At 42.9% G+C, this 24,150-nt stretch overlaps 1 protein-coding gene across 8 annotated transcripts in view; it reads left to right on the forward strand.

Annotated features, from left to right (window-relative positions):
- The first annotated feature begins 2,936 nt into the window (after positions 1-2,936).
- LOC108931897 (zinc finger protein 501-like) overlaps positions 2,937-24,150 on the forward strand; it is a 32,377-nt gene continuing 11,163 nt past the window's right edge. Inside the window, exons 1-3 of one of the 8 annotated variants that reach the window (XM_018747984.2) lie at positions 12,335-14,219; positions 16,453-16,467; positions 20,095-20,881. In XM_018747984.2, coding sequence (XP_018603500.2) covers positions 12,756-14,219; positions 16,453-16,467; positions 20,095-20,881 — 2,266 coding nt within the window. In that variant the 5' untranslated portion in view covers positions 12,335-12,755. The other 7 variants (XM_029252280.1, XM_029252266.1, XM_029252275.1 and 4 more) reach the window with 7 other exon arrangements.

Consider the following 24,150-nt stretch of genomic DNA (forward strand, 5'->3'; position numbering starts at 1 on the left):
CAGAGGATATAACTTAAAGCTCCATCAGCGTGCTCATTCTGGTGAGAAACCATATAAGTGTAGTGAATGTGGGAAAAGTTTTTCCAGAGGATATAACTTAGAACAGCACTATCTTATTCATTCTGGTGAGAAACCATATGGTTGTACTGAATGTGGAATGAGTTTTTCCCAAGCAAACCACTTAAAACATCACCAGCTTATTCATTCTGGTGAGAAACCATATAAATGTAGTCAATGTGGAAGGAGATTTTCTCGATCTTATCACTTAAAACATCACCAGCTTATTCATTCTGGTGAGAAACCATATAAATGTAGTCAATGTGGAAGGAGATTTTCTCAATCTTATCACCTAAAACAGCACGAGCTTGTTCATTCCGGTGAGAAACCGTATAAATGTAGCGAATGTGGAAAGAGATTTTCTAGAGGAAATCATTTGGAACGGCACCAGCACATTCATTCTGGTGAAAAACCGTACAAATGTAGCGACTGTGGAAAACATTTTGCTTTAATGGAGTATTTAAAAAAACATGTGGCAACACACTGAATTTTTAGAGTGTCTCCCCTTTGTGTGCATAGTAGAAATCCTGAGAACAAAGTGGATGAGATTCAGCTGCAGTTCAGTGTGAATAGTATGTGTCAGATCGCTTCTGTAAAACTCATTTATTCAGGAAGGAAACTGATCTTCATTTGAATTCAGAAGAATTATTGGTGTTGGTGGGAAAGTATGTACTTCAGGCTGTACTTACCTTACTCTCCTACTGGGTCACTGTCCTGTCTCATTCTGTGTTCTTCATGTGAATCTTGAACTACCGAAATGCCCACGGCAGCCATAGCATTTTATGAAATGGTCACTTGCAGAATAACTGTAAAGTCTGAGATACTGGATGCACATACTGGATGCAAATATTTGTTTTTACATCCCTGACAGGCCAGAAAGCATCAGTGAGTCTAAGTCTTGTGTATGAAATTCACTAAGTATTGTTGAATGAATCCTCTTGGACTCAGCCCTGAAAGATTTAAGAAATAGTTGAGTAATTTATGTATTTACTTTTTTGGTTGAATGTATTCAAACTTTAATTTACTAAAGACATTTACTACAAGAGATTTTACTGTATAGTATGAAAAGTAGAAGTTAATTTTTACTAAGTTCAAATGAAGATAGATTTGCTCTAAGGGTCTGTATCCCAAGTAAACTTTGTAAAAGACTACAATAAAATTTTAATTTCAGTTTTTTGAAGTATTGATGTTCTGTGTGAGATCTGAGCATTAAAAAAACCTACCAGTGTCACAAGGTCTGGATTAAGGATGGCTGCTTAAGTTCAGTCATCTCTTGAGAAACCCTTCTCAACTTCTGTCTCTGTATTAAAGAGGTTGCAAAAATTGACAATTTTTTTGTCAGTCTAAGGGCAATAAGGGTTCTCCAGTCTCCTTGTGAAGGAACAGTAGCTAGCTCAGGGACCCGTTACCTAATGATGCACCTAAAGATGCACCTGATGCAGCCAAAGGCATTGTGGTCTTTAGCCTTCTTTGCTCTTAAGTAAATGGTGAACTTGCTTTAGAAAAATGCAGTAGGGTAAAAGTCCATTAGAAGGCCTTTCTTACTGGCTCATTAGTTTACTCAATGTGGATTTCAAACTCGTAACCAAATCCTAAGGCTTAAAACTCTCCTACTGTCTCATGTGCCTGGCGCTGCTGTTCAGTGCTTCTTCAAGGCCCACAACATCTTCAGTTTCCCTGTCAATCATCGCCATTTGCCTCGTGTCACCATTCAGCACGACCATTAGCATCTCTGTGACTCTCATCGGCACCACCGATTCGGCTGCTTTGGGGGGGCTTTCTTTCATAATTATCCACGTCAAACCATTTTGGTACTTGACAGATTAGCTTAAATAACCCACGAGTCAATATAAAGTACTAAAGTTTTAGGAATTGACTTCAGCAATATCTCCTAGATTGTCTTCCAATTTATGTCCTCCTCAAATTGTAATGGTTCATATTCTTCAGTCAGTTGCTATATGCCTTGCCAGGTACTAACTTCACTATCACCTCCAAACTGTTGTGCGGCACCACTCGAACGTCTCTCCACGGCCTCACGTTGCCTTCACCCACTAGAGCCACTGCTTCCTCTGCCCCACATGAAGCGCTGAAGTTGCAGTGAGTTACCTTCCGTTCTTGATGGAGCTCATACCATGCACAGCAGTGTTACTGCTCGAGTCTAAGGAAATCCTTTCAACTCAAACTTACCTCCACTAATACCTGTAGAAGAATAGCTGGTTAGATAGATATTGGTTAGCGCTGTTGCCTTTAGATCCAAAGCTCACAGGTTCAGATCCAACCTCCAGTTGTGGTACTATTGAGAAAAACCCTATTTACCCTCCATGGCTCTAGTAAAATTACCCAGCTCTACACATGCCATGGGTAAATAATTGTAAGTTGCTTTGGAGGAAAGTGTCCCTAAATTTACAAAAAAAAAAAAAAAAAAAAAAACATAGAATGGAGAGGTGAGCTGGCACTTGGACCTAGAGGTTTAGTTTCATCCTGACTGCGAGTTTTCTGTTCTTCTCTCCTCAGCTGCCACTTCTCTGCAAATCCAAACTGTACAACCAACCAACAAAATGAATCTGCCAAGAGATCCAAGTCATGGAGTTAGCGTCACCAATAAGTTCAAATGGCTCGTTTAGACAGTTCACCTGTTTCTCTAAGTGGAAACACCAATGTATCTCGGGGATTCATCATAAATGTGCTTTCAGGTCCAACGACACACTGTTGTTCATAACCGCTAGCGTAACGTGAATTGAGAGGACCGGGCAGGGGAATTTTCTAACTCCTTTTGAGCCTTTCCGCTCCCCGTATTTCTCTACTCGTCTCGCGTTTTGAGCCTTTCCTCCTTCCGTACTTCCCCCGCGAACCCCATTTATAGGTGCTTCACCGTCACAACATGGCGGACAGCCAGTTGGCTAGCGGTACTTTTCTGCTCCAATTCGCCGCTTTAAGTTGTTCTCTGCGCCTCTTTCTGTAAGTGGGAGACATGAAACCCGTCCGGTTTGTTCGTGTCGGTTGAGCGCTACTGCAGCTGTCAACACATCACTCACAGGTACACTGACTGACTAGCCTAGCCTAGGAGGAGCAGGTGGGAAAACTGTGGCACGCACTGCCTGCTGGCAGAGAGTGTGCAGTGTGTTTCCGATGCTGATTCCTCTTTAGTTTTTTAATCTGTCTCATAATGTCCTTTCTTCGTGTGTCTTTCAGCCTGTATTTCAAAGCAGAGGAGGAGACACATGGATGGACAGAAAGGGAAGTGGACAATGAATGATTCATGATTGAGAGGAGACGAAGAAAGAGGATTTCCCTGAGCAGTACTGTAACGAAGCGCAAGGAGGGAGAGGCGACTGGAGACAAGGATCATCATGATGGCAGAAGCAGGAGCTGAACACCCTTCAGTGTCACTGCACAGCCTCCCATGTGAATCACACTGTTTTGGGGACACGGTGACCTCTTACTCTGAGGACTCAGCAGCACTCATGGATATGTGTGTAAAAAGTGAGCCTGAAGATGCGCACATTTCCCAGCCTGAATATTGTACTGAGGTTCAAGAGATGGGCTCAGGGCTGCACCTGGAGGCCGAGCACATTAAATCTGATATTGTCACGGTCAAAATAATGGAGGACAGTACTGATCTACAGTTACAGTACAGAACTACTGAGGGGTTCTGTCCTCAATCAGAGCACTTAAACTCTTCTGTTTGCCTTTTATCAAAGCAATGCAAGTCAGAGACCCGTGAAGTAAATGTAGGGAAGGACGAGTATGCAGATTTACATATCCATGAATTAAGCACTTTTCCTTGCCTTTTTCCCAAACAATGTAAATTAGAGATGGACAAAATTAAAGTAGAGCAGCATTCTCAGTTGCAGGTGCAACCAAGTTCAGAATCAGAAGTTAATGATGCACATGGCTTTCTGTGTGATATCCAGCGTGGGACAAGTTTTCCTAAAAATTGTCAGTCGAAGCAGCACCAGGTTAATTGTTCTGGTGAGAAACCATATAGATGTGGTGAATGTGGAAAGAGTTTTTCCAGAGTGGATAACTTAAAACAGCATCAGCGTATTCATACTGGTGAGAAATCATATAAATGTAGTCAATGTGGAAAGAGTTTTTCCCAAGCAGGTACTTTGAAACACCACCAGCTTGTCCATTCTGGTGAGAAACCATATAAATGTAGTGAATGTGGAAAGTGTTTCTCTAGAGGAGATAACTTGAAACAACACCAGCGTTTTCATTCTGGCGAGAGGTCGTACAAATGTCAATTTGGAAAGGTTTCTTCTCAAGCAACTCACATAAAACACGAGTTAATTCATTCCGATGAAAAACCCTATAAATGTGGTGAATGTGAAAAGAGTTTTCCGCGATCAAATCACTTAAAACTCCACCGGCGTGTTCATTCTGATTCTGGTAAGAAATCGTATAAATGTATTGAATGTGGGAAGAGTTTTACTCGATCTGGTCACTTAAAACTCCACCTACGTGTTCATTCTGGTGAGAAACCATATAAATGTAGTGAATGTGGAAAGAGTTTTTCCCAGGCAGGTACCTTAAAACTCCACCAGCTTATACATTCTGGTGAAAAACCATATAAATGTATTGAATGTGGAAAGAGTTTTTCCAGGGGAGATAACTTAAAGGTGCACCTGCTCGTTCATTCTGGTGAGAAACCATATAAGTGTCGTCAGTGTGGAAAGAGTTTTTCTCAATCTAGTCACTTAAAACAGCATCAGATTACTCACTCTGGTGAGAAACCATATAAATGCAATGAATGTGGGAAAAATTTTGCTCTGAGACAGTATTTAAAAAATCATGAGAGAACACACAATGTTTTAATGTATATTTCTTTAGTATGAATACTGTAAATCCAGTGAACCCAAGCTGATCAGAAGCAACTACAGTTGTGTGAAAAGTGTACATGTGTAATATATGATTAAATCTTAAAAAGTAAATAGAGTGATGTAGATTTCAATAGAAATACATTTTTGATGCTCGTGGGAATTTTTTGTACTGAGGTTTTTGCTTACACACTGTTTTCTTGGATCACCCATACAACCCATTTGCTGGGCTTGGGTATGATTCATTGTTCTTTCTGCGTGTGATCCACAGACATTAAACCGTTCTTTGAAATTGTCAGTATTTCTGTAATTGTATGCTGAGATTGGGATGGAAATGGAGACAATACATAGTATTTACTACTGTACTGTATATTTTCTTGTATGGTATGAAAATTAGTGGTTAACTTTGTTTCAGTTCAAATAAACATTGACTTGCTTGTGTACATCAGAACCTTGTAAATGAATTAAAATGTTAATTTTTATTTTGTAAAATATTGTTTTTCTGTGTGATCTTTCACCTTAAAACAGAGGTTCTTAAGCTTTTTTATGCCATGGACCCTTTAGGCAGCCTGAAGCCTGTGGACCCCTTCTCAGAATAATATATTTAAATGTAAAAAAAATACACAGGATTAGAAAGGAAACCAATTATACTGAAATATGCTTATCAAAACATAAAAAATTTCAGTTTGAGGTAAGTGAAAAGAGATTTTTCACATACCTCCTGAAATGTATCCAAGCACCTCCTACATTAAGAACTCCTACTTCTAGGACTAAATGAACAACATATACAAAAGCCCTACACCTGAAAAAATTTTCATAAAAACCCAAGGAGATTACAGCCAAAGGAGGCCCTTCCACCCGTCCTTGGTTTTGAAATATCCCTATTGTGTGACGTGACATGATGTTCTTGACCTGCCTCTGTCATACCAGTACAACCATTACAAATCCTTCTAGTGTCTCTGCCTCCTCCTGCTCATATTTTTTGCTGAAAGGAACCCATTTCGGAAAGCTGCTGAAATCTTTCTGCTTCTCCCATTCAAAGCAGGTGGTCTTCTTTATGATCATCTGCATCCTCATGCTCGTCCTCTTGACCTCAGGACACTGGCTTGTTGCTCCGGAGGTCACTGTCGTCAACGTCACAAGAACTGGGCAGCGGTCAAGCCAGTTGAAATCACACACATTTGGATCCATGGGCTACTCGGAAGGAAACTAAACCCGAAAAGAAGGTAGAGCTTCCCTGAGGAGGCACTGGTTGTACCGGCCATGGACGCAACTTGTGTTCAACCGCCTGCCTCGAAAACGGACAAAAATGCATTTTGCGCTTGGATCTTAGCTGAAACGCTGAGGAGCGGTCACTGGGAAAGGCTGTGTTCCTCAACTTCTCACTAACTATACCCATCTGCAAATGTAATGTATTTAAATTACAATTACAACTGCACAATTACAAGTAGGCCTATACTTTACAGGGGTAGCTACAAATAGAATTGCTAGAGGGTAAAAAATGCGGAAATAGGTACCACTAATGACAACGTTACAGGAGTAGTTGCATGTAGAATTGTACAGATACAAAGGTATTGGTGACAAATGGTTAAAAGTCAGTTTGTGAGTTTTTGTTAGCTGTTGGGGCTCGGGAACGTAAAACTGACATTCACCTGAAGCGAATGGTAATTACGTCTTCGAGTTTTGATAATTCACTTTACGGAGTGTTGAACAAATTTCCTTCGTAATTTGTACCTTGGTACCTTCTTGAAGAAATTGCCTTCGAAAGGCGAAATTGTCGTTTAAAAAAAAAAAAGAGCGGTAACTTTTGTTTTTCTCACTCGTTTTGAGCCTTTCCTCCTCCCGTACTTGTCCCGCGAGCCCCAGTTGTTGGCGTTTCAACGTCACGACAGAAAGGAGAGCGGAAGTAGCGGCTCGTTCAGCAGCTGCACTTTTCCCGTCAAATTGAACGCCTCGAAGTGTTTTCTGACGCCTTTTCCGTAAGTATTTTTACACGCGGTGTTTCGGTCGTTTCTGCTCTGGAAGTGGCCGATTAACGCCAGTTAGTGATCCATATTTCATCTAATTTCGGTTCAGCCTTATTGTCTTCAGGAGAACTTTGTTAACGCGGCCCAGCAGCAGCAGCAGCGGTGCGACGAAGTCACAGCCTGTGAGCCTCTGAGGCTGAAACTGACACACACAGAGAATGGTGTATTTAACAGGGTATTGTTACAGTACGGTACAGTAGTGTGCATAGTAGTCGAATAGAGGGTGGACGTGCAGAGGGATCGATCCCACACTGCACTGCATGAACTTGACACTTCCACTGTTCCAGTACAGTAAATGACCTGTATGTAACGCGGTACAAAGTACTGTGTGTTGCCCATGGGCCATGATGTGGCCTCACATTAACAACACAGCTGAGAAATGTCTATGGAAACATCCACTGAAGGTCTAATTCTGGGAATCATGGATTTTGAGTAAAAGGGATGTTTCTCATGGTAGCAGCTATCATTGTTTGTTGTAATTGTGTAAAAAGTCTAAGTTCAAGACTCAATCTTACTGTACTGCACCTCCAGTAATAGTGATATGAACTTTTCTTAGTCCAAAAAAGTTGACAGGAAACGCAGTTGGTGACTCCAGGTTGCTGCACAGGTGAATCTTCCCCTGATGATATAACCGTCGGAGTTTGTTCAGATAAGTAAAGCGGTGCAAAGACCATAGACACCTTGCTTAATTTACATTGTCCGTGTAAAACAATGCTGACAAATTGTGGTGGAATCGAAATTGTCTGAGGTCTTGGCACATTTCTTCATTGCATTATGCGATGTCACCTTTATCAGAGAAATGTGGAAATTGAGCCAGTATCCTCCCCAAATTAGATGCAAACTACCAGGGTATTCGAAGCCAAAATCCAGCTCGGGACAACTGTCAGGCACACCAACTCAAGATGCAACTTGGCCTGTAGTAACTGACATGAACAGTCCTTAAAACCCTCTATCACATCCAGCTCTACTGGCTGTGCCACCGCTTTGTGTCAGAATGAAATACATTTGGAGTCACATACCTCAGTCTGCATGCCACAGATTGATGGTACTTCTTGTTCCTTTTCCTCATATGTCTTCCAGTCAGTGCATATTCACGTTGGAGCAGAGGGGACAGTACGCAGCCAGAAGAATAAGTGAACGCTCAAAGGAGATAAACAGGGCCTCGCTGAGCTGCATGGCAAAGCGCAAGGGAAGAAGAGTGGAGAGGATTGTCATGGCAGAATCAGTACATGAACAGGATTTACTGTCATGTGACAGCCTCAGTTCTGAATCGGACTGTTTTGGGAACGCAGCGAGCCCTTATTCAGAGGAGTCAGCAGTCATGGATATGTGTATAAAAACGGAGCCTGAAGATCAGGACATTTCGCACCCTGAATTTTGTACTGAGGTACAGGACTTTGGTGCTGAAGAGATGGGCTCAGGGCTGCAGCTGGATCCAGACCAAATTAAAACAGAGATTGTCATGGTGAAAATAATGGAGGACAATGGCAATCTACAGCTGTGCAGCACCACTGAGGACTTCTGCTGTTCCTCAGAACAATTAAACTCTTCTGCTTGTCTTTTATCCAAACAGTATAAACCAGTCAGAGGTGGAGTTGTGGTGGAGCAGCAGTCTCACTTACAAGAACCTTCTTGTGCAGAGAAAGAAGTTAATGAAGATGCTCATTTTTGCATAAAAGAAGAGTATGCAGATGTACATGTTCATGAATTAAGCCCTTTACCCAAACAATGTAAGTCAGAGGTAGGTGAAGTTAACGTAGAGCTGCATTCACAGGCACAGAGGCCTTCGAGTTCAGAGACAAGTTTTCACTTTTCACGGCACCAGTGTTGTAATTGTAAACAACAGAAAAACTGTCAGTGTAGGAAGACTGTGTCCAGAGGAGATGAATTAAAGCACCAGCAGCTTAGTCATTCTGGTGAGAAAAGATGTACATATAGTCAATGCGGAAACACTTTTTCTGAAGGAGGTAGCTTAGAAGTTCTCCAGCTTGTTAATTCTGTAAAGAAATTTGAATGTCGTCAGTGTGGAAAAAAGATTTCTTGTCAAAAGAACTTAAAAAAACACGAGTTCATTCATTCTGCCGAAAAGCCATATAAATGTGATCAATGTGGAAAATGTTTCTCCAGAGGAAATAACTTGAAACGACACCAGCTGCTTCATTCGGGTGAGAAACCGCATAAGTGTATTGAATGTGGGAAAAGTTTTTCCCAACAAGGCTACTTAAAACAGCACCAGCTTATTCATTCTGGCGAGAAACCATATAGTTGTAACGAGTGTGGAAAGAGCTTTTCCCAAGCAAATCACTTAAAACATCACCAGCTTATTCACTCTGGTGAGAAGCCATATGAATGTGGTGAATGTGGAAAGAGTTTTTCTCGATCTTATCACCTAAAGCAGCACGAGCTTGTTCATTCCGGTGAGAAACCGTATAAATGTAGCGAATGCGGAAAGTGTTTTTCCAGAGGAAATCAGTTGGAACGGCACCAGCGCATTCATTCTGGTGAAAAACCATACAAATGCAGTGACTGTGGAAAAAGTTTTGCTCTTAGACAGTATTTAAAAAAACATGCGACGACACATTGAATGTTTCAGTGTGTCTCTTCGGTGCAAATACACAAATGCAGTGAGACTAGTTGATGAGATTCAACTGTTGTTCAGTGGAAAAGGAAACTCTTTACTACAGACTTAATTTTTACAAAGGAAGGAAATCTATACATATTTGAATTTTTAAATATTATTGGTGCTTCTGGTGAAGGTTGCAGTCTGTGTTCAAGTCTGAACACTGAACTCCTAAAAATGACCACAACAGCTATAGCCTTTCAATAGTTGGTCACTTGTGGGATAACTGAACTCTGAGATTGCTTTAATGCCTGATGTTTCATTTAGTTCATCTAGGAGAACATCAGTGGCTCTGAATCTTGTGTACAAAGTTCACTAAGTATGGTAGAAGGAATGGGTAACATGTATTTACTCTTTTGTTTAAATGTAGTGAAACCTGAATTTAGGAAAGACATTTACTATAAGATATTTTCTTGTATAGTGTAAAAAAAAATAGGAGCTAATTTTTGCCGAGTCCGTTCAAATGGACAGATTTGCTCTTAAGTTGTGTACCCTGAGTAAACTTTGTAAAGGACTTCAATAAAATGTTCATTTCTGTTTTATGTAGCATTGGGCTTCTGTGTGAGGTTTAACGATGTAAAAATGTACCAGAGGGTCTTGAGGCCTGGAAAAAGGACAGCTACTTAAGTTGTGTCATCAAGAAATGCATAATGTGGTGAATCTTTTCTGCTTCTCTGTCCACTCCAAGAGGTTGCAAGTGACAAATGTTGCTCCTTCTCACTCGAGTCCAACTTGAAACACTTTGTCGGCCTGCTCTAGGAGGCTAAAAGAGCGAAGGAAAGTAACTCGGGGCCTGTTGCCTAATGAGGCACATAAAGATGTACTTGATGCACCTGAAGAGACTGTGGCCTTTATACCTGCTCCTGTGCTCCCACAGCGCTGATGGGCTCTGTGCTGCCTGTGGATACCGAGCACATTAAAACAGAGAACTCAGCTTCAAGACAGACTGCGTTGATCTACAGCTGTGCAGCACCACTGAGGGGTTCTGCCTTCCCTCAAAGCACTTAAACTCTTCTACTTGCCTTTTATTCAAACAGTGTGAGAGAGAGATGGGTGCGGTGAAGGTACAAAAGTGGTCTCAGGCACAGGACCCTTCTTGTACAAATAAACACCTTGGAATAAAGAGAAAATATGCAGATTTACAGGTCAATGAATGAAACACTTTTCCTCCTCCTTTATCCAGGCAGTATAAATGAGACAGGAATTTAACATAGAGCAGCATTCTCACTTTGAGGGATCATGCAGTGCAGAGGCAATTAGTCATAGTGTAAAAGGAGTGTGTCGACAGCAGTATTCTCCGTTACACGGAGCCTCCAGTGCACAGTGAGAAATTAATAACTCTCCAAGTCATAGTAGAAAGGAAAAGTATCCTAATGTGCAGGCTGCGCACAACCTTTCGCAGAGGAATCACGTGAATCTGAAGAGCAGTTGAGTTATTTCTGGAAATGGGATCCATGCAAAGTTACATCCTGTACGATCTGTCACCCGTATTTTTCCAGCTTAAAACCTCAGAAGCTTTTTTTATTCTGGCGAGAAACGGTATGTTGTTTTTTTGGTGCTGTGGAATGTGCAAAAATAGTTCTTCCACCTAGCCTGTTGAAATGACACCAGCGTGATCAGTTTGTGCAGAGAAGTCCTGTCTCAGTATCAGTCAGGTGCTTCAAGAGGGGAGTCATGGCAACTGGGTGTTTATGGTATTTAGGAGTATGTAGTGGAGGAAATGGATACCAGCATGGGACACGGGTGTGGGTGTTGGTCTGTGCCTGATCTTCCCTTGTGCTTTGTATACCGTATGTGGGTGCTCTGCGTTGCCAAGGGCAACCACTTTCCAGGAATGACTGAAGGACTACAAAACGCAGTAGCACCAGGAGTGGGCGTGTCCTCCAGGCGTGTGATTGGCTCTCAAAGTGCGCCCACAGGCTGGGATTCCCTCCCTAGCCGTGACGTCAGCAGGCGAGTGGAGGACCAATGAGGGCGCGTCGCCAGGTGGCGCTGTGACGCACTGAGGGCCACTTTCACAACTCTGCCGTTCGGGCTGTGAGCGTCAGAGCTGCGCCGAGTCTCCGACAGGTAGGTGGTGTTTGTTTGCTCTGTCTAGAGTTTTTTTTTTTATTTTTTATTTTTAAAATTTAATTTAATTTTATTAGTGATTTTTGTTATTACTATTTAACAGTTTCGTAATTATATATACACGTCCCGCCGTCTTGACTTGTGTCGTAGAGCGGAGAGCAAGGGACTGAGTGAGGGAGCTTTTCAGCGCCGCTCCTCTCTCTTTACCTTCACATCATCACACTTTTCACCGCGGTCATGTTATTGGAAAAATATTCAATGAAAAATGGTAAAAACCCTTTGCTTTACTAAACCTGCTTACTCCCGTAACACTGCAAATCTGAGAGGATACAACAGCCTCGTTACCACAAACTTTTTCCACACAACAACACGCCCTAACACTAACTACTTACTTACTTACTTACTTGTACTCTTACAGCCGTGTACTTTTTACCACCACGCCACGGTAATTTAGGATAACTGTCTCGATCAAGGCACTACAGCAGAGGTTTGGATTCGAACCCGGAGCCTTCTGCTGGCCGTTGACAGCTGTAACACAACACTCCCCGTTGCCATAGCAACAAAACACACTGCGCAGCAAGGGATGATGGGAAGGTGTGAAATTGGCGTGTTTTTACGCAGAAATGCTGCACTTTGCTAAAGGGAAATCACTACATGCAGGTAAAATATTTTGCATTATTTAAACAGCCACTTTGAAAATTAGACATTTTAAAGTTTTAAAAAATGTTTTCTGTGTCATCAGATTGTAATATAAACTGACCTGTGAGCACAATGTGACTCGGTGCAGGTTTCAGTAACAGGTTCTGTTCAGTCTGCTTCTTTCTATTATTGTGTGTGTGTGTGTGTGTGTGTGTGTGTGTGTGTGTGTTTATAAGTCATTTAATGGGTGAAGTTCTTCAGTCGTCACCCAGGGAACAAAACTGAGCATCTGCACCTCCGTTTCTCTCCGAACCCTTTTCCTTTTGTGACTCTTCCACAGTCCTCAGTGGCTCCTTTACTCGGGGATTAATTTCAGTGTCACTCTTGTACATGTTTGCTTACATACTCTACCCTGTATTGATGGTAACTGCTCTCCCTTTGCTCGCCTCTCCTCCAGGATCTCGCTGAGCAGTACTGTAAGAAAGCACAAGGAGGGAGGGAAGACTGGAGACGAGGATCATCATGATGGCGGAAACAGGAGCAGGAGCTGAACACCCTTCAGTGTCATTGCACAGCCTCCCATGTGAATCACACTATTTTGGGGACACAGTGACCTCTTACTCTGAGGACTCAGCAGCACTCATGGATGTGTGTGTAAAAAGTGAGCCTGAAGATGAGCACGTTTCACACCCTGAATATTGTACAGAGGTGCTGAGCTCAGTAAAGCATCTGGAGTCTGACCAAATTAAAAAAGAGATCGTGATGGTCAAAATAATGGCGGACAGCACTGATGTACAGCTGTGCAGCACCACCGAGATGCTGTGTCTTCCATCGGAGGAGTTCACGTCTTCTACTTGTCCTTTACCCAAACAGTATAAATCAGAAACAATAGAAGTAAACACACAGCAGCAGTGTCTGTTGCAGCAACCTTCTTGTAGAGAGAAGGACATTAGTGAAGCTTCTCATTATGGCGTAAAGGAAGAGTGGACAGATTTCCAGGTGGACGAACTGGGCGCTTTTCCATGGCCGTTACCCGAACGGTGTAAGTCGGAGATGGAAGAAGTTAAGATAGAGCTGCATTCTCAGTTAGGCGGATCGTCCCCTTCAGAGGCGGCACTCGATGCTGATGATGGTGGTGGTGATGATGATGGTGATGCCTACGAACCTTTATGCCGTATGCAGCGTGGAACGGGTTTCTCTCAATCCTGTCACCTAGAAGAGCAGGAGCTAGTTTGCAGTGTGGAGAAACCATACAAATGTGATGAATGTGGAAGGAGTTTCTCCAGAGTAGACAACTTAAAACAGCATCAGCTTGTTCATTCTGGTGAGAAACTGTACAAATGTAGTGAATGTGGGAAGAGTTTTTCTCATGCACGCACCTTAAAGCAGCACCAGGCCATTCATTCTGGTGAGAAACCGTATAAATGCAGTGAATGTGGAAAGAGTTTTCCCAGGAGAGACAACTTGAAACTCCACCAGCTTATCCATTCTGGCGAGAAACAATACAAATGCAGTGAATGCGGGAAGAGCTTTTACCAGGCAGCTTCCTTAAGGCAGCACCAGCTTCTTCATTTTGGTGAGAAACTCTACAAATGCAGTGACTGTGGAAACACTTATTCTCAGATGAGTCACTTGAAACACCATCAGTTTATTCATTCGGATGAGAAACCCTTTAAATGTGTCGAATGCGGGAAGAGTTTCTCTCGATCTAGTCACTTGAAACTGCACGAGCGTGTTCATTCCGGAGAGAAACCGTACTCGTGCGATGAATGCGGAAAGAGTTTTTCTCAGTCAAATTACTTAAAACTCCATCGGTTTGTTCACTCCGGCGAGAAACCGTATGAATGTAGTGAATGTGGCAAGTGTTTTTCTCGAACTAGTAACTTGAAACGGCACCAGCTTATTCATTCTGGCGAGAAACCGTATGAATGTAGTGAATGTGGCAAGTGTTTTTCTCGAACCAGTCACTTGAAACGGCACCAGGACGTTTGTCATTAACAGGATACGTACTGTATAGTCCACATGGATGGACCTCTGTCTGTCTAAACAGCACCAGCTCATTCATTCTGTGATAAATTGTGACTAATCAGTGTCTCAAGATTTTGTGTCAACCATGTTAATTAAGAAAACAGGGTCTTAGATTCTGGGGAAAAATGGTGTATTTGGAATATATTTATATTGTATTTATAAATAGTGTTTATTTATTAAAGGAGCACCGTGTTGTTCTGAAGAGAAACCATGTAAATGTAATGAATGAGGAAAACGTGTTTCTCAAACTAGGCACTTAAAATGACACAAAGTTTCCAGTGCTGGTGAACACCATGTATGTCAGGAATGTGGGGAAAAGTGGAGTGTGTTTGAACGTGGATGTGACGACACACTAAAGGTTCTGATGTGAACAATACAAGTTGGTGATACATTTGCAGTTTAGCGTGAAAAGAAATTGTCAGATCCTCACTACGTAATTAAATTGGATTTACAAAGGAAATTGGTGCCGGTTTGATTATTGGAAGAATCTGTGGTGAACATGAAAACGTTTGTAGTGCGGTCTATACTTACACACCATTCTCCTGAATCACCTCTGCGGCCCACATGTTGAGCTTGGGTCATTGCCCAGTGTGAGTTCATGCTCTTCATCAGAACCCTGAAAAGTGAGTTCACAACTGAGCTCCAGAATGACCACAACAGCTCAGCTGTTAAGATCATCTGTACCTCAGGCGCATGCTCGTTTTTTGCATATGGAGATTAATCTGTTTTTGGAGACTGTTGTTCCAGAATCTCGACCAAATTGCCTCCTTGTAGTCGCTTAAGCAAGTCTTCCACACAGTGATGGAACTGCAGACCTTTGTGAGTCAGAGCGGACCCAGAAAAATATATTTTTACATTGCCAGCTGTATCTTCACCCAGGAGAGCATCAGTAACTCTGAAGCTTTTGTAAGAAGTTCACAAGCATGAAAGACTGAATCCTTTAGAAGTGACCCAAAAAGTGACAAGAATATTGGAGTAATTTAATGTATCACGTTTTGGTTCAATATAGTGAAACCTACATTTAGTAAAAACACGTGCCATTAAATGTTTTCTTCTGAAGTGTGAAAGGATTACTTTTTTCTATATGTTCAAATGAACAGACCTGCAATGTGCGTATGAGAAGTGCCACATTACAAGCAATTGAGTAACTATTTAAAAAAAAAAAAATGGAAGAAGAAAAAGTAAACTTGGAAAAAATACTTTGGCAACATGAACTTGATTGGTGAAGGTGAATCTGTCTGGTGTTGATCATGCAGGCCTTCAACTTCAGGTGGAAATTGTGGCTGAGAACAGACAAAGTACGGGAGAAGGGGTAAGACTGGTGTGAATACACTAGGGGGGCGGGGTGTGCAAGGGCCACAACCATTATCCGTGTAAAAATCACGGTAACTAAAATACTGAACCTTATAGTATTTTGTACTTTATTTAGGTGCAGTGTGTATTCAGGTTTGTGTGTCTATAACTTACATTATTTAGTTATTTTATTGTGGCAGGTAGAGTATGTATATTTATTTTACACAGGGTGCAGCTCAGGTGTGCGGCTCAGGCTGTTAGAATCGTGCAGAGGGGGATCTCTGGTCTTCTCCCAACTCATTCAGCAGAGTTCTTGACAACTACATCCAACTCTCAATGATAGTAGGGATCACAGAGTCTGCATGGACCCTGTTCAAAACCTCCATTGTAGAAGCAGCCAGGTGCAGCTGTGGCCAAAAGCTTGTTGGTGCTAGTCACAGCAGCAACCCAAGAACCCGCTGGTGGACACCGGCGGTGAGGGAAGCTGTCAAGCTGAAGAAGGAGGCTTTTTAGGGCCTGCTTGGCTCTGAGGACTCCTGACTCAGCAGATAGGTACTGGCAGGCAAAAAGGCGGCTGTGGCTGTGGTTGCAGAACCAAAATCCAGTACGTGGAAGGAGTTTGGAGAGGCCGTGGAAAATGACTTTCGGTCGACCTCAAAGAGGTTCTGGAGAACCATCTGGTAGCTCAGGAGGGGTCGGAGGAGCTTGGCTCAAGCTGTGCTCATGAAAGGTGGAGAAACTCTGACCTCAAGCAAGGACATTGTTGGGAGGTGGAAGGAGCACTTTGAGGAACTCCTAAACCCAAGAGATATGCCTCCTTTACATGGAGTCAGGGCCAGAGGCTTCCGGGGTATCATTGTTCATTTTCCTGGTGGAAGTCACTGAGGTAGTTGGAAAGCTTCACAGTGGCAAAGCACCGGATGTGGATGAGATTCGCCTGGAACTGCTTAAGGCCCTGGATGTTGTAGGGTTGTCATGGCTGACACGGCTCTGTAATGTTGCATGGACCTCAGAGACAGTGCCTTTGGATTGGTAAACTGGGGTGGTGGTCCCTATCTTTAAAAAAGGGGACTGGAGAGTGTGTGCCAACTATCGGGGTATCACACTTCTCAGCCTCCCTGGGAAAGTCTATTCCAGGGTGCTGGAAAGGAGGCTCTGGCCAATAGTTGAACCTCGGATTGAAAAGGAACAATGCGGATTCTGTCCTGGCGGAACAGCGGACCAGCTTTTTACCCTCTCACAGGTAATTGAAGGGGCATGGGAGTTCGCTAATCCAGTCTACACGTGTTTTGTGGACTTGGAGAAGGCTTACGATCGTGTTCCCTGAGAAATTCTGTGGGAGGTGCTTCGGGAGTATGGGGGGCCGGGGCCACTACTGCGGGCCATTCAGTCTCTGTACACACGGAGCGAGAGCTGTCCCCACATACTCGGCATTAAGTCAAGCCCATTCAGTGTGGGTGTTTGACTCCGTCAAGGTTGTGCCTTGTCCCCACTCCTGTATGTGGTTTTCATGGACAGGATATCAAGGCACAGCCGAGGTCAGGAGGGCATTCTGTGTGGGGGCCGAATGGTGACGTCTCTGCTTTTTGCGGATGATGTTGTCCTTTTGGCACCATCACATGGATGCCTCCAACACGCGCTGGAACGGTTTGCAGCCGAGTGTGAAGCGGTTGGGATGAGGATCAGCACCTCCAAGTCTGAGTCCATGGTTCTCTCACGGAAAAGGATAGTATGCCCCCTCCAGGTAAGGGGAGAGAATTTGCCCCAGGTGGAGGAGTTCAAGTATCTTGGGGTCTTGTTCACGAGTGAGGGGAGAAGGGAGCGCGAGATCGGCCGCAGACTGGGAGCAGCGGCAGCAGTAATGCGGTCGCTGTACCGGACTGCAGTAGTGAAGAGGGAACTGAGCCATAAGGCAAAGCTCTCTATCAACGATTCCTAATCACAGGTTTTGTTTTAACAGACATTTTCATCACATGAGTGGCAGCAATCCAGAAAAAGATGCAACAGGAGGTGTCAACCGTTCCTGACGGAGGCAAAAGAGCAGCATCTGCAGCAGCTGGAGCAGGGCTGCACAGAGCACATGGACATGGCTGTGGATCAGGAGGGCTGAGGTGTGGGTTCAACGCAGCAGCACCTAGGTGAAGGGTGGCATCTCATCGACACAAGCTGGGTGGCCTGGGTGCCCCAAAACCCCCCAGCACCTTCGACCCCAGAGCACATCCCCAGTGATGAGCCCTGATGACTAAGAAGGTGTATGACAATGAATGTTTTGTGGTGTTGTATTGAGTGGTAATGCGCTCCTGTTACTTTTGCAGGCATTGAATTTTCTATTTAATGGCATTTTATTCTTCTTTTTTCACTTATTGGTAGTTTAGTGGTTCCAGCTGATGCCTACCCAAAGGTTATATATGTTCAAATTCCATCTCCAGCTGCAGTACAATTGAGCAAGGTATTTACAGAGTTGCTCCAGTAAAATGAAAGTAAAATAAATAACTGAGTAGTGTCACAGTGTAAAAAGCGGCAATTCAAGAAACCAACTCCAAGTGTACGTGTCGCGAGCGCTGCTCTTTGTTCGCGCTGCACTGGCGCGCGGCGGCGCCGGAGGACCAATGAGCGGCCGTCGTCAGGGGGCGCTGTGACTGCGCTCGGCAGCGATTGGCCGCTTTTGGCGGTCGGACTGAGCAGGAGCAGAAGCGCCTGGTGTTTCCCGCAGGTAGGACGTGTTTATACTCTCTTTGTCGTGTCCTTTTCATCCTCGTTTAATTTTGTTTTGTTTTATTTTGTCATTTTTAAATTAACGTGTCCGTGGTGTCGTTTATTTCGAGCGGAGAACTAAAGGGACTGAGTGAGGGAGCTTCAGCGCCGCTCCTCTCTCTTTACCTTTCACATCATCACACTTTTCACCGCGGTCATGTTATTGGAAAAATATTCAATGAAAAATGGTAAAAACCCTTTGCTTTACCCGCGGGCTTTCCGTAACATTGCAAATCTGAGAGGATACAACAGCCTCGTTACCACAAACTTTTTCCACACAACAACACGCCCTAACACTAACTACTTACTTACTTACTTACTTGTACTCTTACAGCCGTGTACTTTTTACCACCACGCCACGGTAATTTAGGATAACTGTCTCGATCAAGGCACTACAGCAGAGGTTTGGATTCGAACCCGGAGCCTTCTGCTGGCCGTTGACAGCTGTAACACAACACTCCCCGTTGCCATAGCAACAAAACACACTGCGCAGCAAGGGATGATGGGAAGGTGTGAAATTGGCGTGTTTTTACGCAGAAATGCTGCACTTTGCTAAAGGGAAATCACTACATGCAGGTAAAATATTTTGCATTATTTAAACAGCCACTTTGAAAATTAGACATTTTAAAGTTTTAAAAAATGTTTTCTGTGTCATCAGATTGTAATATAAACTGACCTGTGAGCACAATGTGACTCGGTGCAGGTTTCAGTAACAGGTTCTGTTCAGTCTGCTTCTTTCTATTATTGTATGTGTGTGTGTTTGTGTGTGTTTATAAGTCATTTAATGGGTGAAGTTCTTCAGTCGTCACCCAGGGAACAAAACTGAGCATCTGCACCTCCGTTTCTCTCCGAACCCTTTTCCTTTTGTGACTCTTCCACAGTCCTCAGTGGCTCCTTTACTCGGGGATTAATTTCAGTGTCACTCTTGTACATGTTTGCTTACATACTCTACCCTGTATTGATGGTAACTGCTCTCCCTTTGCTCGCCTCTCCTCCAGGATCTCGCTGAGCAGTACTGTAAGAAAGCACAAGGAGGGAGGGAAGACTGGAGACGAGGATCATCATGATGGCGGAAACAGGAGCAGGAGCTGAACACCCTTCAGTGTCACTGCACAGCCTCCCATGTGAATCACACTGTTTTGGGGACACGGTGACCTCTTACTCTGAGGACTCAGCAGCACTCATGGATGTGTGTGTAAAAAGTGAGCCTGAAGATGAGCACGTTTCGCATCCTGAATATTGTACAGAGGTGCTGAGCTCAGTAAAGCATCTGGAGTCTGACCAAATTAAAAAAGAGATCGTGATGGTCAAAATAATGGCGGACAGCACTGATGTACAGCTGTGCAACACCACCGAGATGCTGTGTCTTCCATCGGAGGAGTTCACGTTTTCTACTTGTCCTTTACCCAAACAGTATAAATCAGAAACAATAGAAGTAAACACACAGCAGCAGTGTCTGTTGCAGCAACCTTCTTGTAGAGAGAAGGACATTAGTGAAGCTTCTCATTATGGCGTAAAGGAAGAGTGGACAGATTTCCAGGTGGACGAACTGGGCGCTTTTCCATGGCCGTTACCCGAACGGTGTAAGTCGGAGATGGAAGAAGTTAAGATAGAGCTGCATTCTCAGTTAGGCGGATCGTCCCCTTCAGAGGCGGCACTCGATGCTGATGATGGTGGTGATGATGATGATGGTGATGCCTACGAACCTTTATGCCGTATGCAGCGTGGAACGGGTTTCTCTCAATCCTGTCACCTAGAAGAGCAGGAGCTAGTTTGCAGTGTGGAGAAACCATACAAATGTGATGAATGTGGAAGGAGTTTCTCCAGAGTAGACAACTTAAAACAGCATCAGCTTGTTCATTCTGGTGAGAAACTGTACAAATGTAGTGAATGTGGGAAGAGTTTTTCTCATGCACGCACCTTAAAGCAGCACCAGGCCATTCATTCTGGTGAGAAACCGTATAAATGCAGTGAATGTGGAAAGAGTTTTCCCAGGAGAGACAACTTGAAACTCCACCAGCTTATCCATTCTGGCGAGAAACAATACAAATGCAGTGAATGCGGGAAGAGCTTTTACCAGGCAGCTTCCTTAAGGCAGCACCAGCTTCTTCATTTTGGTGAGAAACTCTACAAATGCAGTGACTGTGGAAACACTTATTCTCAGATGAGTCACTTGAAACACCATCAGTTTATTCATTCGGATGAGAAACCCTTTAAATGTGTCGAATGCGGGAAGAGTTTCTCTCGATCTAGTCACTTGAAACTGCACGAGCGTGTTCATTCCGGAGAGAAACCGTACTCGTGCGATGAATGCGGAAAGAGTTTTTCTCAAGCAGGTACCTTAAAACAGCACCAGCTCGTTCACTCCGGGGAGAAACCGTACAAGTGCGGTGAGTGCGGAAAGAGTTTTTCCAGAGGAGACAACTTAAAAGTGCATCAGCTTGTTCACTCTGGTGAGAAACCATATGACTGTAGTCAGTGTGGGAAGAGCTTTTCCAGGCGAGATCACTTGAAGCAGCACCAGCGGACTCATTCTGGTGAGAAACCATATAAATGTAGCAAGTGTGGGAAAAGTTTTACTTTAAGGCAGTATTTGAAAAATCACGAGAGGACGCATGGAATGTTTTAATATATGTTTCTTTAGTATGAATAATGGAAACCCTGTGAAGCCTATGAGGTTGGTGACTCCCCCTCAAGGCCACAGTCACTCAATCACGATTGTCTGAGACAAAACACACATTCTGCACATGAAATGTCCAGACTCATGACTACTTTCCAGGGCTATTATTCAGTCTTATTTTTGGGCTCTGAGGAACAGTTTTGCACAGAATAACTAACTTTGAGAATAACTAACATTTATGATGTGCACTGGACACTCAGTAATGTTACATCCCTGATGTTGAGCCTTCATTCACAAGAGGATCAGTAACCCTAAATATGAAAGATTGAATTATGTTACACTGAGTGATTCAAAATGAAATAAGTGTATTTTATATCTCACCTTTTTATTTAATCTATTGAAACCTGAATTTACTGAGTTTTACTACTGGATGATTTCCTCTGTAAAGTAAAAAAAAATAAGATTGTGTATCTCAGAACAACTTTGGGAAAAACAATAAAATTATCATTTCTATTTTGTATATTATGTTTTTTTCTGCGTGAGATTATTTGAGCATAAAGCACAATTTATCTGTTATCAGTAAAACAGGTCTTCTCAGTGCGGGGAACCAAGAAGCAGAACCTGCTGGTGAAAACCAGTGATGAGAGAACATGAAGTAGCTCAGAGAGTCCTGGGCAGTGCCTTTGAAGGAATCTCCTCATTTGCTTGAAATGTACTGACAGTCTAGGAGAGCCACAGAAAAGGTAGTTGGTGAAACAAAAGCTTTAATCCATCAGACGATGCCGACGTCAGAGACTCTAAGACTGAACACTTTGGCACATTGCAAGATCATTCAGTTCCTGCGGAAGTCTCCTGGTCAGCCTCTTCAATGCAAACACTTTCCCTGCACAATACACAACAGCTGCTCAATATATAATGTGTTTGACAGTTTCAGTATAAGAACATGTTTAATTTGAGGAGAACTTGATCATGACTAGATGTGTTGAAGACTTTCAATATATACTAAGGGGATCTTTAACAACCTGAGTATCTTATGGAGTCAGTGTTACCAACAAGTTCAAATGGTTCTTTTAGACAGTTTACCTGTTTCTCTAAGTGGAAATATCAATGTATCTCGGGGCTTCATCACAAATGTGCTTTCAGGTCCAACGACACACTGTTGTTCATAACCGTTCACGTAGTATGAAATGACCGGACCGGGCAGGGGAATTTTCTAACTCCTTTTGAGCCTTTCCGCTCTCCGTATTTCTCTACTCGTCTCCCGTTTTGAGCCTTTCCTCCTTCCGTACTTCCCCCGCGCGCCCTATTTATTGGAGCCTCACCGTCACAACATGGCGGACAGCTGCTTGTCGGCCAGCCGTACTTTTGTGCTCCAATTCGCCGCTTTAAGTTGTTTTCCGCGCCTCTTTTTGTAAGTAATAGATATGAAACCCGTCCGGTTTGTTCGTGTCAGTTGAGCGCTGCAGCTGTAAACGTATGTACGTGGCACTAGACTAGCCTAGGCTAGGTAGGTACGAAAAACTCACTGGTGCTAGCGCTCAGCGCTGCCAGGTGCTGCTGGTCCATGATCATCAACGCTCACGTCTGCACTCGTTCTGTACTCACGGCGAACACAACACTCCTTCACTGAATAAAGGGCTACAGCGCAACACACTTTCCCCCTTCTTACTGCTCAGCTCTTCTAAAAAAATACTTTAGCGGCACACATCATGATCCGATCGCTGCCGGTCTTAAGTTATTAGTAATATTTGAGTGAGTGACGTGCAGGCTTTTTTCAGTTAATTTGAGGAACAATTGTTGTTATACACATTGATTATGCTCATGAAGGAAGTTTTCAAAGAACTCTTAATTGCATTTAATTTTAATGGTGCAAATTCGAAAATAATATTCAGACTATCTGAGCTGTTCTTTACCTTCTCCGGGTGTAAGACCCCCCATGTTTGAAAATTGTTCATGCGTCACACTACTTTCAAACATCCCTTTTTCAGTCATGATTTATTATGTTAATGTTGTTTTTGTTCTGGTGTTTTATTCTCTTGTCTTTGGGGACTGTGGTGGTACTATGGGACCCATACAACTTTTGGACTGGGTTTCGATATGGGTTCAAATTCAGACAGTCTCTGTGTGGAGTTTTTATTTATGTTCTCCTTATTTTTACCTCGGTTTCTCCTGGGTGTTCTTGTTTCCTCCCATGATCTAAAGACATGTTTCAGGTATTTTATGTAAAGCTTTTTTTGCCTTTTTTCTGCTTACAGGATTTACATTTTCTTTTTTTGCATTAGGATTCATTATTGTAGATGATATAGGGTCGTTGAGATTTCTGAGAGATGATTGATGGCCAGCCAGCACACAGCTATGTGACTACAGATGAGCTGGAGAAGTTGCGCCGTGCTTGGGAATTGGGGATTCCGCTCACTTTGTGCGATACTTAGCATCAGAGAGGTCTGTATTTTGAATCAGTTTTTCTGTTCCTTTAAGGTGCTTCTGATAAGGAAGAGCTGAGACTACTATTTGAATTTTCTGATAGAAAGCACATTTCTATGGAACTCAGATTTCTCATGAAAGGAGCCTTTGTTGCACAAGGGAAGCTGTATGTGATATATAAACCTATACTTCTTGCATATGTCCCTTAATATGTCATTATAGCAATATGTTCTAGATTTCCTCAAAATCTGCTTGTTTAAGATTTCTGACGTCAGTATTCACAGTACACTCGCTGGGTCCACAATTCAGGAATATAATTGGAACCGGAAATCTGTTAATTACTTCTTCGTTTGGACCAGATCCAACCACTACCATCATCGGTAAAGGTTTATTGATACAGGTGTCCCTGGATTTATTCATAGGATTTTCATCTGTAAAACACTCATCTAAACTTACAACAAATTTTTAACTGATTATTCATTTAAGTATTACATTTTCATCAGCATTGTCTTCTAGACCTGTCCTGGAAGCACAAGGTGTGAGGAAGGGAACAAACACTGTGTAGAGGAAGCCAGTCCGTCATATGACTTGGAGATGCATTAAAATTGAAAGTAATTTAAATACTATAGAAAGTAAAAATACATCATTACCAAAAATTCCTGTTTAATGCACACTGTTGAATGATTTTATCCATAAACATGGGGAACACTCTTCATGTTATTGATCACCAACACTAATACACACCAGACACGAGCTGTACACAAGGTAAAAGGGAGATAAACTAAACTTGTACATTAT

The sequence above is a fragment of the Scleropages formosus genome, chromosome 1 (genome assembly GCF_900964775.1).
Source record: "Scleropages formosus chromosome 1, fSclFor1.1, whole genome shotgun sequence".
Classification (NCBI taxonomy): Eukaryota; Metazoa; Chordata; class Actinopteri; order Osteoglossiformes; family Osteoglossidae; genus Scleropages; species Scleropages formosus.